This window comes from Maylandia zebra, linkage group LG13 (genome assembly GCF_041146795.1).
Source record: "Maylandia zebra isolate NMK-2024a linkage group LG13, Mzebra_GT3a, whole genome shotgun sequence".
Lineage (NCBI taxonomy): Eukaryota > Metazoa > Chordata > Actinopteri > Cichliformes > Cichlidae > Maylandia > Maylandia zebra.
In genome coordinates, this window is record NC_135179.1 from 2,585,922 (window position 1) to 2,603,836 (window position 17,915).

At 47.5% G+C, this 17,915-nt stretch overlaps 1 protein-coding gene across 2 annotated transcripts in view; it reads right to left on the reverse strand.

Moving 5' to 3' along the window:
* LOC101464111 (spectrin beta chain, non-erythrocytic 1) overlaps positions 1-17,915 on the reverse strand; it is a 100,614-nt gene that overhangs the window by 50,317 nt on the left and 32,382 nt on the right. The window contains exon 2 of one of the 2 annotated variants that reach the window (XM_014411832.4): positions 16,267-16,553. In XM_014411832.4, coding sequence (XP_014267318.2) covers positions 16,267-16,414 — 148 coding nt within the window. In that variant the 5' untranslated portion in view covers positions 16,415-16,553. Of the gene's footprint in view, positions 1-2,782; positions 3,601-16,266; positions 16,554-17,915 lie in introns of those variants that run through there. The other variant, XM_014411831.4, reaches the window with a different exon arrangement.

Here is a 17,915-nt window from a genome sequence, read left to right on the forward strand (position 1 = left end):
TGTTTTTGTGAGCAGAGCGCGTCCGAGGGATTTGGCGTTTCAGGAGATGGCGGGTTTTTACAGCGCTACAGTAACCGCTCTGCCTCAGCCTCCGTTTGTTCTACATTCATGTTAGAATCCCGGCGTGAACCACAGCGTGCGCCGCGCACGGCCGCTGGAGCACAACAAAGGACCCGACTCCTTCTGGGTCATTTATTCATCCACACATGCAAATATCAATTACAAACCACGTCTTGTTCAGTTCCCAACAGAAATAAACTCAACCGGACCGGAAACATCAGCGACCAGCATCCATCCACTCAGCATCGCTCGTATTTCCACTGAGCTGGTTTTAAAATGAAGCTCAGGCCACCTGAGACAGACGACCTCCAGGTTTTGGTGGTTTTACAGGGCGGTGGCTCCGCTGTGCTCACTGGACGATCAGGCTCTGTTGATAAGTGACTGCTAACAAAGTTTTGCTAATGTAAATAAAAAACCATTTCCTGTTACCACTCCATCTTTTTATCACACCTTTATCTCTGCACTCTGTCCCGTCATCACGTCTTCTTTGCATCCATCCATCTAAATTCAGTGCAGTTACATATTCATGTATTTATTGATCTTCCCTCTCAGGGAGGGAAATGCAGTCCAGACTCTGATCCCTAAATTTGATTTAGAAACGTCAGGAGGCAGCCGCGGGGTCACGGAGAAGCCGTGTCACATCTGCAGGCCTGGTTCAGGCGTCTTATTAGGATCATTTTTCTTTCTTTGAATGAAATCTTTATAAAATGATGACGTCTGCTCTCCTGAGCCGTTTCAACATCAGCCAGCATCTGTACCAACATGAGTCTGTGCAGCAGGCCGACTCGCTTCCCCCCATGATTATTCTCTTAACTGGAGCAAACATGGCTGACTGCCTCCACGCTCATAACCCGCTGGGAACCGAACCACCTGAGCCCCACACGGGACAGCACATGAATTTAGAGCCTCGAATGCCTTCATAAGCACGAGCTAACAAACCCCTCTGAGGGTCGACGTCCTCATGGACTGATTGATGTTTCATCACAGCCCACATTTAGATTCTTCCTCTGCTCTAACAGAACATGCCGCGCAACACTTAAGATAAAACACATCTGATAAGTTCACGTCTGAATGATTTGGTTCTGTGAGCAGGTCAAAAACAGGATAAAGGTCAGCCCTGGTAGGCGGAGCCAGATGAATGACATAAACCAGCATTAACACGCTCACGTAAACATCGAGTGTGACAGATCCCAACATATCAACTCGGTAAGAAGTCATGAAGCAGCCTCTGAACTAAACTCGGACACACGGCACACGCGTGTGCATCAGTAACGCGTGTTACAGCAGGAATCTCAGGACTGAAGAAACCAGGCTTTCAAAGCAGAGTACAGTCTGTGCTCGAGTGCAGACGTTTTCACATTCGGTCAAATTCTTACGACAGAACATCACAAAGACTCAGTGACCTCAGCGTGACCCCCCCCAACAAAGAAAAAACAGCCAGGAAGCTACTTTCAGACACTCTGGAGGTTTGTGGGCGTCAGCGGGTCGATGAGGCTCCATTAGCCTTCTGCTAAATTCAGCCTGCTGCTAATTTTTAACTGAAGTGTTTGTGCGTGCAAGGACGATTCGATTTTAACGGCTCATATCGATACGAGTGTCCATCGATGAGTCGGGAGGTTAAATGTGTTTACACGCCTGAGCGCCGCTGCTCTCCTTCAGCAACAGAAGACACGCCACTCGCGCTTCCACGCAGGAACGTTTTCCACTCCTGAGTGATTTCTGTCTGACGCATCAGAGAGAAACTTGGGGTTCAGCATCTCGCTCGAGGATACTTTCCTGTGCGGACTGGAGCGGTCTGGGATTGAACCACCAACCGCCCGACATAGCCACCCCACTTCCTACCAACATTCCCGGGTAGAGCCTGTGCTCAGAGCATGTAAGCAGCTCCATCGTACAAACCAAACCAAGCCTTCAGTGTAAACGTGTGGCAGAAAGTTTCCTGCTGCCTGCTGAAAAACACCGACACAGCTCACACACATGCAAGCAAACACAACTACACGGTTTGGTTTCTGGAGCCGACGTACGTCAGCCTGAGATACAGGAGGCTTATTTCCAGCTGCGGATCATGCAAAGCTGCTCCAGTCGAGCTGGAAATAAGCAGAGCGGAACAAAGAAGAAAAACTTCAGCTGTTGGTTTCATTTAGCGATGTCATCGCTGCATCGATTAATAACGGGCACATTCCTGAGCTTTAAGTCAGGAGAGACAAACGGCACGTGTGTCGGGAGGCCAGCATCCTGCTGAGGAGCTCCAGCCTGATTACTTCACAGCTACGTGAAAAAATGTGGGTGTGGGAGCGCCTCCCTGCCTCCCCCGCACCGCTCCTCGGCGAGCGGGTCACCGTCAGCCCGTCAGTTGTGATCAGTGTGTGAACGTGAGGCGCGGTTTATTTGCAGAGGTAAGGTCAAGCTGCTGACTCATCCACAGCCAGCTCTGATTTCATTATAAGGTGATAATGATTAATAAAGTCAGGGCGACACCTGCACGCCTCAGCCACCATCCCAGCGCGACCGCACTCCTCTTTACTTCCTTTTACTTTCTCTGGAGCTCTGCTGCTGCTCTGAAAGCCTCCTACGGCTCCTTCTACTGTTTCAACCCTTCAAGTGTGCAAATGCAAACAAACTGCAGCCCACAGCATTAAAGGAAACCCTAAACCCAGGCCCACACAGCTTTCCCCCGCATGCGCTGCTCCTCACACACTGAGGGCTCCTTGTTTCATCTTACCTTGAAGCTGTTTGAACCTCCCCTCCAGCTGGTTGTAGTTGAAGGCAGCCTGGCCCGAGAATCCGGGGCCGGGGCTGGACCCCCTGACGGGGCTGAGGCTGGGGCTGGGGCCTCGCCCGGGACTGGCGACGTGAGACGGGCCGGGGCATCCGGACCCCGGGGACAGGGGGCCGCCGTAGTCTGAAGTTGGGGAGAGGGGTCCAGGCGCGAGGGGGCCGGGGAGGCCGGCCGTGGCGCTCTGAAGCTCCATGATTAAACTCCACAGAAGACTTAGATGGAGCTCGTCCACATGGAGCAGAAAGTTTATAAGTGAGTCACACAAGCCCGCAGAGGTTATCTCCCCCCAGGATGAGCTCGAGCTCCACGGCGACAAACTTCAGAGCCTCAACTTCTCTGCAGCAGGAGCAGCTTCCAGGTGACCACCGACTCCTTAAGAGTCCTTAGCACAAGAACGTAAAGTGAGTTTAGAGAAGTGATCCCAGTTTTAGCTCCGACACCGAGGGGAACGCTCCCTGCTCCTCAGTCGAGCTGAGAGGAGGACAGAAGAACTGCAGAGTCTCCGTTTCACTAGCGTGGAGCCAACAATCGCTGGCTCAGCAGACGCGCGGCGGCATCATGCTTCTGTTTTCCCTCCATTCATCCATCTGTCAGAGTCTCCGGGGATCACGCCTTCCCCTCAGTTCCACCCATCCTCCGTTCAAACGCACGCTCAGACCCTGCTCGATGAAAAGGTGGAGCAGACGGAGAAAGGAGGTGGAGGGAGGCAGAGAAAGAGTGGTTTGTCCTGCGGTGTGCAGCAGCAGCAGCTCTCAGACACTGAAAACACCTTTCAGCAGACGAGGCGAGAGTGCAGGGGGGAGGGGCCGCCAGAGGGAGAGGCTACTCCCACGGCAGCCAATCACAGTTCAGCGATGATGTCACCCACTCATTGGCATAAGGGGAGGAGACGGAGGAGAGCGAGAGAGGGAGAGAGCGCAGAGGGCCGATCGAGCTGAAGATTAAAGAGGAACTTTAGTCTAATCTGCAGCTTTTTACTGCAAATGTGAAGCAAAAACATTAGATTCTTAAATCTGTGCTTAAACAGCTGCAGGGCGCCGCCTCCACAACACTCATATTTAAATGATCCCGTTTATTTTGTTCTTTGCGTCATGTGAAAAAGGTCAAACTGATAAGATTAAAATTCGCTCTGTGAGTAAATGTTTAAAGAGCCACAGTTTCCCCCCCCTGGGAGGGGCAGACGCTTTCAATCAGCCCCAAAACTTTCACCATCCTCAGCCTTCAAACCCCAAAGTGTCCATGTCCCCTGCAGCACCGAGACCCTGAGCAGAAATCGTTTTCAACAAACCGAAGGAAGCAGCCGGGTCTTATCAGACAGTTTTAAACACAGGGATACGTGTTCACAGTAAAACCATCTGCTTCCTGTCAGCTGACCAGCTTCAGTCTGTGGTTCACGCACAAATAATAACGTTTTCCTCTCTGAAGGAGCAGAGATCCAACTTCTTTGGCGATGACGAGTAAAGACAAAGTGGACGTCACAGTGAGCACACGCCTCAGGTTCATATCCACAGGAACAAAATGACTGTTTCAGCTTTGTCTGATTTCCAGCAGCTCTCTGCAGATTTGACAAGTTGTTTTTTTATTTTGAATTATTATTATTGCTGTGATTGACTCTTTGCAGGTCCCAACAGTAAAAATGTCGCCTCGGCCTTCGTTTTGCTGGACCTCAGAAGCCGGAGATGCATAAATACATCATAACATTACAATAAAAAAACAATAAGCATCACAGAGGAAACCTGGATTAAACTTGAGTCACAATCAGGCTGCTGGGTGTTGAATCGATTATGTTGCAGGTGATTGTGCACGAACCAAACTCATAAACGTTTTAGAGCAGTGTCCAACTCCAGGCCTCGAGGGCCGGGATCCTGCAGGTGTTAGACGTGTCCTTGATCCAACACAGCTGATTCAAATGGCGAAACGACCTCCTCAACATGTCTTGTATTTCTCCAGAGGCTGGTAATGAACTCATCTTCTGATTCAGGTGTGTTGACCCAGGGTGAGATCTAAAACCTGCAGGACACCGGCCCTCGAGGCCTGGAGTTGGCCACGCCAGCGTTAGAGTGTGAACACACTGATCGACCACAGAGTCACACTTTAAACGCTGCGTCGTTGTTAGAGACACACACAGATTTTTGTTTTTGGCTAAATGTGGCTCTTTTATGATAAAGGCCAAAAACTGTGATGCAGACTCATCAGGTCATAATCTTCATACTGAGTATAAAGCGCACACTCAGCTGTGTGCACTGATTTGCACACACTGTTGCAGAGCTCCTGGTTCTGTTGTATTTAAACACGTTTTGGGTATGCGCGCCCGCTGCCCCGCCCACGCGCCCTGCACACAGACGGCGAGACTTCCTGGTTCAATCAAAGTCGATAAATAAAAACTTCATTGAGCTTTAATTTTGCTGCAGGTCACGTCTGATGTTTTGCAGTGGAAATTGCTGTTTTGCAGCAATTTCCACTTTGGAGCTCATCTCCTAACTATAAATAAGGTGCAGCTTATCTCATGTCAGACACAGATCAAAAGATAAGTGCAGCGGTGCCCCGAATACCAGCGTTTTACAACCACGCACGTCCTTCAGGTGGACTTTGAAAAGCTGCACAAATATTCTACAGGTCGTGTGTCCAATCCAGGCTCATACGAGCCACCTGCAGCTGCTTCAATAAAGTAATACATTCAATAAAAACTTCTTCTTAAACCTCTTGAAGGAAACCACATCACTGGGCTCGTGTGTGTGTGTGTGTGTGTGTGTTAGAGGGGAAAGACGGATACAAAGAAGACGGAAACAGGGTGGAGTGTGTGTGTTACTCCGAGCTCATCACTCACATGCAGACATTCAAACATCCTGAGAAACCCTCAGAGCTAATATTAGAGAACACTGTGGAGATGTTCTTCCTGTCCGAGTCCGGCCTGTACTTCCTGTTTGCTCCCACCGTCCATCAGTGCGTGCACGGACACACACACAGTCATGTTGTCATATCATTTTGGAGACATCTACTTGACGTAATGCTTTCTCTAGCCCCTAATCCTAACGATAACCTAACTGTAACCCTGAAACTAAAACCGCAATTTGAGTCTGAAAAATGCCTCAAACTTGTGGGAACCAGGATTTTGGTCCCCATTAGGGCTGTTGGTGCCCACAAAGATATGTAAACACACACACACACACACACACACACACACACACACACACACACACACACACACACACACACACACTCTGCAGGTTAGGAAAAGGCGGAGGCTGCAGAGCTTGACTTCCTGCGTTACCAACTGGACACACAGGCAACATCGAGGAGATGAAAGGTCAAAGGTCACAGCACTGAGACAATACATGGAACAAATATTCACGTGACCCTGAAATAACTGCGAGCTCCACGGAGACGGGAGCGCGGCTCATCTTTGCACGCGCACATTTGTCATCCTCCAACGATCTGAAGGACAAAAACGAGCCCGAAGTGAAATTGAACTGCAGAGCCAGCCTTTGTTCTCCTCATTAAAACTCCACCCACAGGCAGGTACGCCGTTACACCTTTGTCAGATAAAACGAGAGCAGAGGTCACGCAGACAATGAGGCACAGAGTTCAACCGAGGAAGACTTCCTTTAAGACGGCGCCCTCTGCGACGACTCTAAATCACACCGATTATTATTTATCAGAGTTTTCACTGACGTACATCCTGTTTTAAAGATTTTACATGATCATTATTTGATATTTGGGGTCGTGCACTGGCTGCCAGCTGCCTGAGGCTGTCCAGCGGTTCCCACAGCCGTCTTCAGCAAACAGAAGCTCTGCTGTCACCCTCAGCTTCAGTCACTGAAGGCCATGACTTTCAGCCAAACGCAGCGTGTGCAGTTAGTGAGTTCAACAAGTGAAATGAGCGTGTCAGAAAACCCCCGAGTAACAGCGAGGAGGGTCAGCGCGATGGCCGACATCTTAGCCAATCCTATTTTACAGCCCCCATAAACATTTTCAAAATAAGCACATTCACATCTCAGCGCAGAGCCGCACAGATACGTTACGTAAGGCAATTAATCTCATTTTAATTTGTCTGATAGTTTATTTCCAGTCATAAAAGAGAGATGATGATTTAATGCTCGTCACTACAAAGGTCCCGTTTGGTCTCGTGCTGTTAATCAAGAGCAAGATCTATGATGAGGAAATAAAAGCTTCTGATCAAGGATCATTAGTGGCGTCCTGCCTTTATGGCTTTTAAAAAAAAAAAAAAAAGAAAAAAAAAGGAAAAAAAAAAAGAAAAGTGGTGTTGATGAACGTCAAGACAAGCTCTTCCTTACTTCCTGTTCCAGTGGCGGCTCTTCATAGTTCTTAATAGCGAGTAATCCCTGGGAGCTTAAAGCTGCTCTGAACACTCAGTAATCCTGTTTTTTTCCCCCCTACATGGATCTGTGTGACGTCATAGGGAGGAGGACATCCCTAATATGGTCATATCAGGTACCGACGCTCCACCCATCAGATGTTCAAATTAAGGGGCAGCCAATCAGAAGAAAGCCATGTTTAGAGGGAGAATTTAAAACTGCTATTTCACCCGAGGGGCCGCAGCGAGACACAGGTGGATTATTTTGAACTGTTAATCATAGAAAGCTACTCTAGGAGAGTCCACAGAGTCAAAATAAGCAGAAAAAGGTCCAAGCTGAGTTATTATAAGTTGAGATTATTGACCAAAACAATCACAATAATGACTTTAGCCTTTTTTTAAATGCACTATCAAGCCTCATCCTGCACTATTATTTATCTATAATCTGATTAAAAACATCAGTGAAACTCTAATTCTTATTTCTGAGGAGCTGATGTTTGGAAGCTCAAAGCGATCAGTTATAGTTACACACTGATGCTGCTTTAACTTCACAACCAATCACAGGGGAGGAGACCGGATACTTAAAGTGAATACCAAAGACCTGCTTCGTCCACGCTCTGCTGCTCGCTGCACTGACTGTGACCGAAAAAGCCTCTGAAACAAGCCGAACCATCAACATCTGAATTCATCCGAGCCAGCAAAGCGGTGATGGTCAGAGAACCTGCTGGCTGAGCTTCGCTAATGAGGCAGGCCAGATAACAGACCATCAGATAAAAAAAACCCGCATCCTTCTCTGGCAACCGCACGGTAACCGTCACCTTTACACACCGTGACAGGCTCACGTTACAGAGGCTGGATGTGAAAGCAAGGCCGAGCTCGCCGGATCTGCTTCGCTCATGTGCAAAGGAGGGGGCGTCGGCGCTCTGCTACTTTTTCTATAAAAACATTCCATCACAGATTAAGGACTGGCCTCAGATTACTTCATGTACATTTTAACGAGCACACAGTAGCGATCAAAAGTTTCATCCCAGGAATAAAAGTTCCTTTACAGACTTAAAGGGCGGGTTTGAGGGGAAAATAATGGGCTACACAGTTTAACCATGATTATAGTGAGAAAAGGCCAATTAATAACCAAACAGAGAGAATATTATCAGTCCTAAATGATGATATAAAGTAACCCCAAGTCTACATGTTGTGAAGGCAGGAAGAGGTCTTTTGTCCCATTCAAGAACATTTTTTCCAGGAGATCCAAGCCACAGGAGAACATAGGTCTACTCGACAATGACGAGGATCCAGACCTCAGAGGGTTAAAGAAACTGCGAGGAAACCTGAGGTGTCTGCACAGTTTCCTTCACAATCAAAGGGCACTTGGAACTAGAGGACAGGAAGGACCTAAAGACACAACAGAAAAGAAAGGAAAAAAAAAAAAAAAAAGTTCCTGAGAGGACACAGCTTCGTGACAGCGGCTGAAAGGAAAACCTGGAATGTTGAATTCCTTCATAAACCTGCTGCTCTGTGTTTCCACTGTGGTAAAATGGTATTCATACATATTTATACTAACATTGAAGTTAGTGCTCATGTTCCAAAACCTGCAGTTCCTCTAACGTCCAGCAGAGGCAGCAGTGAGTCTTTACAGCACAAATAAACATGTTTACAGCCTGATGCGCAAACGGTTTGGTCTCTCTAGATAATTTCCGCCTTCATAACACCCGTATGAAACTTACAGAATGAAAGATAAGATTAACAAAAACAGGGACGAGCTGAATAACAGTGCCTTTAATTTGTATTAAAGTTTGCATTATTGGGGGCGTGGCTACTTTGACTGATAGGCGGATGGTGACACAGGCGGCTGCAGCTGCTAGCTGTCTGCTAGCTTCACTGCAGCTAGTTGGAGTCCCAGAACTGGACCACTGGAGAGTGTCTGCGCTGGTGGAGCACTCGAACTATTCTAATGACATCACCCGACCAACTGGGTGCTGTGGGGTCACTGTGCTAACAGACCATCCAGGAAGTCTGAGCTCCAGGTTTGGGGAAATTCTGGGATTTTATTCAGTAATTCACAGTCTAGCTAATATTAGCTGAAACACACCCCACCCTCCAACTCCACCGCTGCCTCCAAGACAAGGGAATCAGGCAGCAGGCTAAAATTTGATTACATGATAAACCTTTCATTTTCTATATTACTGTTGAATTGTAATGAAAATTATTGCTTTGTGTTTATGAACTCATTTCTGAGTGTACACTGAGGCTTCAAAATGTGTCACAGTGGCTACGTCCATCTTTAATGGTTTTTAGTTTGAGAGTTACAAAACGAGCTCAAACCTCTGAACTGTCGCGTCTGATAGACACCAAACTGATGACTGAGCCACAGTCTTTAAAATCCGTCACCATCCACCATCAAACGCAGCGATTTGCTAAAAACAAACTGGAAACTGTTTCGGCTCTCGCAAAGCAGCCATCAGTGCAGAGGTCAGAGGTCAGGTCGCAGCAAACAGACAACAGATGGACCAAACGTTCCTGCAGCTGACGGCAGGAGAGCGAGCCGCTCTTTATGTTGTTAATCTGTAGATAACAGCACGCTCTGTCCTTCCCGCAAGCGTCACGCTGCGTTTCGCTCAGTCATCCGGCTTCCTCGTGGTCAGGGCCCTCGGGACGACTCCGCCGTCGAACCAAACGCCCCATTCATGCAGGCTCCTCGCACTGGAGGCCTCGGGGAAAACACCGGGACTTTTCACTGAGGACGAGCCGCTGCTGAAGCCTCTCCCTGCTCTTCCACAAACTGAGAGCCGGCTCACAGTCTAAACTTGTGTTGCTGCCGTGGCGAATGTCACACCGACACGCCGCCTCGCCCTCCCGACCACACAGACACATTCCTGTGAGGTCAGAACATCAGCAACGTTTTACACCATCATAAAATGGATTTCTCTGACAGATTCAACTCTTTCGATCCACATAAATGATTTTACTCACATTTTCTGCCCAAGAAATCGATCCAAACTGTTCATGTGCACCGACGAACAGGAATATAAGAAATATAAGAAATCTGTATTTCATGGCATTAGAAAGCATTTAGAGCTCCGACAAAACAAACTACAAGCTCGTTAAGTGTTATATTCAGAGTTGGACGGTAGGTAACGTTAAAAAAGATTCACCAGCCAAAATTCTTCATGTGATCAGCCTGCAGCTCGAAAATCACTGAATCATATCTGTTATTAATCTCTGTCTCTCTTCCACAGCATGTCTGTATCCTGTCTTCCTTTTCTCACCCCAACCAATCACAGCAGATGGCCCCGTCCCTCCCTGAACCTGGTTCTGCTGGAGGTTTCTTCCTGTTAAAAGGGAGTTTTTCCTTCCACTGTCGCCAAAGTGCTGCTCATAGGGGGTCATATGATTGTTGGGCTTTTCTCTGTATTTTTGTAGGATCTACCTTACAGTATAAAGCACCTTGAGGCGACTGTTGTTGTGATTTGGTGCTGTGTAAATAAAACTGAACTGAACCTTGTTCTGGATGATGCTGATTTATGGTTTTAAGCCCAGGAAGATTCGCTGTGCTCCGTGTTACAGCTGGTGAAGACTAGCTATGGTAACAAACAGTTCCTCTTTAAACTGTTATTCCCATAAAGTGTGAGAGTTTTACAGTATTTAATCAGCGTCACAGTAAACTGATGTGATGAACGGTGAGAGCAGACACAAGAAAGCTGCTGAAGTAGTGACTTCTCCCCTCAGTTTAAATGTTAAAGACCCAAACACAACAGTGTACACATTCGTGGCGACCGTGGCTCAGGGGGTTGGGAATCGCATCTTTAACTGGAAGGTCGCCGGTTCGATCCCTGGGCTCTCTGTCCTGGTCGTTGTGTCCTTGGGCAAGACACTTCACCTAACGCCTACTGGTGTTGGCCAGAGGGGCCGATGGCGCGATATGGCAGCCTCACTTCTGTCAGTCTGCCCCAGGGCAGCTGTGGCTACAACTGTAGCTGCCTCCACCAGTGTGTGAATGTGAGAGTGAATGAATAGTGGCATTGTAAAGCGCTTTGGGTGCCTTGAAAAGCGCTATATAAATCCAAACCATTATTATTATTATTCAAACCCATCTGGGCCCAACCCGGGCCACCTACTGCTCTGTTACGAGCTAGGCCCGATGTGTGGCCTAAATAAAGGTGGACCTTCAGCAGAGGGGATGCAAACAGGAAGTCCTTCATGATTAATTTAAGAGCGTGAAACAAAGTCGTACTAAAAAGGGAAAAAGACAAGGGGGGGGGGGTGATCTTAAACATGAACGAAGGGAAAATCCAGACAGAAAACACGAAACACAGAAAGTTTAGTTTCACTTTGAAACCACACACGTTTAAAAAAAAAAAAAAAAAACAGACACACCAACATTCCCAGCATTCCTGCATCCAGCCCCCCGAACAGGAAGAGAGCGCGTGTGTGTGTTTGTGTCTCTGTGGGGAACCTGGACTGCTCCTGGTTCTCATTACTGTGGGGCTGGGTGAGTCTCTGCCACTTTAAAGCTTCAGTCCTCGTGTGAAACTTTTCCATAAACAGCTCCAACAGTAAACTCAGATCATTCATAATCACCAGTTTAACCTTCAGTCAGGCTTTAAATCAGGAGAGCAACAGGTAACTTCACAGAACCAGAATCAGCTCTGACAGGTCAGATGGAGGGAAATGATCCCCTGTGGAGACCCTGGCAGGGAACAGCCAGCAGCAGCAGCAGCGTACAGGCACAGCACGTTTTAATAACTCGTCTGTTTGAACTGGACTGAAGCACGTGCTAGTGAAAGTCTGAGAGCAGCACCAACCATTTGTCTCCTGCTGCATGAAGGAAACACACCTCGGTCACCAACAACCTAAAGGTCACAGCTCTGTTTGTGGGAGCAGACGCTGTTTGTTGGGACTGTTAATAGGGAGGAGCCTCAGCAGCAGCGTGACATCACAGTACAGCCGCATATCAGAAATCATACGATCGTCAATGCTGAACATTATACTGATCCATGTGAGCCGGAAGAATGACCACACACACACACACACACTCCTTCTGTTCATTGTAAGCAGATCTGCCTGCGTTTCCATGCTGACTGGCGGTTTTGTGTTTCCCAGGATATCATATGGAGGCGAAACACAGTTGGCCACACACACACACACACACACACACACACACTCTGAGGTTCCAGCTTCAGCTTTCAGGTGAACTGTTGAAGGTTTAATTGGCTGAAGTCATGTTTTATTAGAACTGCGACGACCAATCATCTCACAGCACCGACTGCAGTTTCAGTCTGATTCATCACACACACACACACACACACACACACACACACACACACACACACCTGTTATTTGACACATTTCATGAGTTTGTGCTGCACAAACACAAACTTCAGTTTCTGTGCCAAATATTTTCTCACTCGTCTTCCTTCCCTTGACTCCTTGCTTCGATCCCTACTTCACTTTTATTCCTGTATGATTTCATGTCCCTCCTTCCTTCCTACTCTATCCTCTGTTCCTACTTCACTTTACTTCATTTCCTTTCTTCATCACGACCCCGCTCTCTTTCTCTCCTTGACGTTACCTTTGATTTGGCTTCCTACCTTCATAACCTTTCTGTTTGCTCTCCCATTTCCTTCTGTCCTTCCCTCCTCATTAATCCTCCATGTGGAGAATGCAGATCAGTTACTGAAACCACAAAAACTACGACTGCTGCCACACACACACACACAGTCGTGTTTTCATATCTCTGTGGGGACATCTACTTGACATAATGCTTTCCTAGTCCCCCTAATCCTAACGATAGCCTAACCCTGACACTAAAACCACATTATGAGTCTAAAAAATGCCTTCAAACCCATGAAGAGGCATTTTGGCCCCCACGAGTAAAGTAAACTTCCAATTTTCGGCCCCCACAAAGATATGTAAACATCACACACACACACACACACACACACACACACACACACACACACACACACACACACACGCTGAGCTCAGCATGAAGAGGAAGAGGCTGCAGAGGAAGGAGGAGCCGAGTGCATGTGACAGACCATCATCTTCCTCTGCCAACAGATCACATGGGATCATCTTCATCACACAGAGGTCTCACTGAGCAGACTGAAGACTGTGTGCTGCTAAAACTTCACTGAATGTTCAAAGATTAAATCTAAAGAACTGAAGGATTTATACATTTTTGGCATACAGTCTTATTTCCTTTCCTTCTCCCTCTATCCTTCCTTTCTACCTTTGGTTCCTCCCTTTCTCACCTCCCTCATCTTCATCACCTCTCTTTATTCAGGCACACATGAGACAAGACCGGCCCCGCCCTCACAGACCATCGTCTTCCTCTGTCCAGTGGTACTATGGCTCATTCGTGGACTCTCACAGGGCAGCTTTGCATGATTCACAGCTCAAACTAATCCTTCTTTACCTGACCCCAGCCCTGACTGCAGCTGCTCAGGTCGTCCTCTGAAACCAGCTGTTTTAGCTCCTCCCCCTTTCAGGCTGCACTTGTATTCTGATTTCAGAACTTTATGATCTGCTTTTGTTTTATCTGAGCATAACAAGCACGATGGAATTTTTATTGACCATTTAAGCACACACACACACACACACACCTGCATATTTAACACTGGTGTGAATTATTTAGTGCCGTGTGATGCTCCTGCAGCAGTCGGCCTTCAGAGTAAAACAGCTTCAGTTACTGTGACACGTTTACAATCAGCCCCGAGCCGCGGCCGGTTTAACCACAGTCCACTCCATGAAACAGACACATTTAAACTCAGAGGACTCAAAAAGTCCTCGTCTGTGCACAAAACATTCATTTCGCTTCCTATTTATTTAGAAGCATCTAAACATTTACCGTCCAGACCAGCCGCCGAGCGGAGGCGGGCAGAGCGACACAAGCTTCTGACTTTGTTCCAGCTGATTTATGGGAATGTTGAATTTTAAAAATCACCAAATATCAGAATTACCCTGCGTCAGGCCTCTTTCTACAATCAGATGATGGGATTTCCCCCAAAGACCACCCCGACAGCTTCATACCTCACAGAGTAGGGGTGAAACGATAGAAACGATATAAATTTGGCCAACGATAGAGATTTTGACTATAACGCTCTATTGCGATAGCGCATGTTGATGATGTCATCAAACTGCGCCTGTTTTGGTCAAAAGCATCGCAGTGGCTACAACCATTATCATCTGCAAATTATGGCGGGCGACAGTCATAGCAAAGAGATGAAGCACTTTTGAAATATGGGGAAAGCCAAAAACTGCGCTTCCTCCACTTCCGTAACATTGATTCATTAATGTTGAATTCTCTCGCAGCTGCTCTGTTCCCATGTTGTTTCAGTATATTAATAACTAACCTCGTATTGTGGATGAATGATCTCAGTTGTTCTCCTGACTGAAGTTTGCCCCGTGTACAGCATCCTGCTATGCGATTGCATTTGTCCCTGACCACCAGAATCCGTCACGTTAACTTTTATCGAGTGGAAGAAAAGTTGGCTTCATCCTCCAGCTTCACTGTGCTAATGTTATGCTAACATAGCTGTGTCGCTAGCAATCACGTAGCACAACATTATATACCAGGTAGTCCAACTTCAGTAACCCTGCGAACGCCACTGCTGTTTAGTTTTCTGTCTTCATTTATGTTGGAAGTGGTAGCAGAGCTGTACGTTTGAATTAGTTTCAAAAATCTCTCAGTCAGAACATGCTATGAAATGTTTAGGTGGAAGCTAGCGAGCTAACTCCCTGCTAACTTCTAACTCCGTTAAATTTAATAACTTCTGTTTTCATGGATGCCTGGATGTTAAACTTAATTGTTACACCTGGTAAAGCAGCAACGCTGATGATTTTATTAAAGATGAAAGAATTTAGACCGTTTTTAACTCTCAGTGTTGTTTGACTTTGGGACCTGAATGGACGGAGTTTTGGACCCAGATTACTCCGAAGCTCCTCACTACGGCAGCCGTAATGCTCTGACAATCCATCAAGCAGTGCTGCTTACCAAAGCTGTACTAAAACATTTTTAACAGATTTCTGCAGCCAAAATCTGTTCGAGGTCAGTAAGCACAACCAGAATTCATACATAAGGCACACTGTCGATTTTTGACAAAATTAAAGGATTTTAAGTCCTTATAGTGTGGAAAATATGTTATACAGAAGGAAAGAATATATCGCGATATATATCGTTACCGCACATGCTTTAAATTATATCTCGATATGAATTTTAGGCCATATTGCCCAGCCCTATCACAGAGTATGTCTTTTTGGTCATTTCGGGCTCAGTTTGGAAACTTTTGTGGTTCAGACGTCATGAACTCACATTTGGCTAATTTAAGGTGGAGCTGTGGCTGAACTCTGGCGACCAGAGTCGACACAAGTCAACAGGCACAAAAGTGGCCCAAAGAAAACTGAAATACGGTTGAATTTAAACCATTACTGAAGCTTCTCCGATTTTATGCTAATAATTACACCGAACTATGTCTTCATACACTGAAAACAACATGAAGTCATCAGCCTGCGAGCTGGAGTCACGGTGGGGGCGTGGGGGGGCAGATTATTTGGTTGCTGTGTGTCCGTGACATTTGGCTCCAGCTCCGCCCGGATGCTTCGCTCGCCTCGTGAAGCGGCAGGCCGGCGTTCACCGAGCGACAAACCAGGAACCTAAAACTGTAAACTGCTCCACATCAGACGGCACGAGCCAGAAAAATAGAAACAGCAGTAAAACCCAATCTGGAGGTTTCCAGCCTCCATCTTTATGGTGGAGACCTGAGCCTGCACATGTGAGATACAGGAAACGTTTGTGCAGACGTCTGCCTCACTGCAACATGAAAACTGCATTTTAGCCACTCAGCTGCTGTTCATTGGGGCTGGCTTACAGCGCCCTCTGCTGCACCTCCAGCTGAACTGCAGCCGCTTCACTAACAGGAGGGAGAGCGCTCGCTGAGGAGGACTCAGGTGTTTCTGTGCTGGACCCACAAACAGTGCGGCGACTCTGAGCTTCAGATCCAGACTGATCAGCCGCTCTGAAGCGTCCCAGGTTTGATCTCTAATGGTTTTATAAAAGTGGCAGGTGTGACATCATCATCATCAGCTGTCAGGGATGTGAACGGCGTCCTACCTGCCAGGGCTTTGATTCGCGAGCGCTCGAAGAGGCGTGCCGAGCTGTTCTCGTTGTCCCAGTCGTCGGCGTCCCAGCGGTTGTTGACGCCATCGTTGTACTGCTGCTGGATCTCCATGTGGTCGTACTCCGCCGCTACCGACGTCATCTTGACCTCCCCGTGGCTCCACCTCCGCCTCCCCCGCTGGCTTCGAGTCCGTTCACCTGCTGCCTGCTGCTGATCACGCCGGACGCTCGCACACGCTCAGACCGGCTCTGGCTGGCAGGCCGAGATCACTTTAGGAAACCTGCGGGAGGGAAAACGGAGAGAACGAGGTGAGAAACGATGAACTCATAATCAGCTTTATTAAAGAACAGCTGACGGCTGATTGGACAAATATTTATGATTATCACAAACGAGGTCAGACGAGGCCACGCCTCTTCCCCTCGCCCCGATGACCACAGAAGATCAAAACTGCAGAAGGCGGCTGATAAACGAACAGGACGGGGTGTGCAGCACACGCCGTTGTACGCTCATATGTCAAAATGCACTCAGTGTTTGTGGGCGTGCACACTCGGGACAAAACGTAGACGCTACAGAAGAGTCTGGCAGGACGTGACCCGTCTGTGGGGCGTGCACTTATCGATCAGAGCACATCTGCAGAGTCTGCACAGGAAACCAACGCCGGCGTTTTGTGTTCGTGCATTGGTGAGAAACACTGAGCTGTGATTAAAGCAGCACAGACACTCTGCTGCTCTCAGCCGCTGAGGGAGGCGGTCACATGACTGTGCCTTCTGCTCCACGATTGGCTGAAGACCACCCAACCTCCCTTTGAACAGAACAGTTTCTAAGCTAGAAGAAGGGCGCCTCCTCCTGGTCACAACACGTTACTACAACATCTGAGAAGCAAACACACACTGTGAACGCATCAGAGCAGTGAGGCGTTCAGTGACCAGCTCCAACATTCTCACTAACCTTTAGTTTAAAGGTTGTGAACGATTTCATTTATGAGCAGATCGCTCCTGTCAGTAAAGTCTACAGATAGGAAGTCTGTGCTTCAATGCAACATGTGATCTACCTGTGCAGGTAAACACAGGAGCGACTCAGCGCAGGCGGTCCTGCAGTCATCAGCATGACTCTGAGATGGCGTTTAACTAACCACGACCTCAGCGGTTCACCCAAAGCAGGGAAACCTCAGACCTGAGCCGTCAGTCACATCTGTCTCCAGAGGTGCGCCATGTGACCAGCTGCTGGACACCGAGAGCTTCAGCACGTAATAAATGAATGAATGAGTTACAGCTGAGCCACCGTCTGAACCGTGAGCATGTCAGAGGTCAGAGGTCAGCTCAGGTTTCATAACACGAACAGAAATCTGGTGGAAACAAACAGACGTGAGGCTCACTGCTTTAATGTGAGGAAAACAGGAAAGTTTGAGATGCAAACTGTGATTTTACCCTTTAAGTTTATTATTTTCACTTTAATTAATCTTTGACAAAAAATAGATTAAAATTGAAATAAACTTATAAGTAACATCTTAAATAAAAATTTGACAGACGTCAGCACTTCTGCTCTCTGATTGGCTGCACTCCGTCCCATCCTCCTCACACTGCGGTCAATTCAAACGTCTCTACTCTGCATCACACCACAGGTTCCCTCTGGCTCCGCCTAC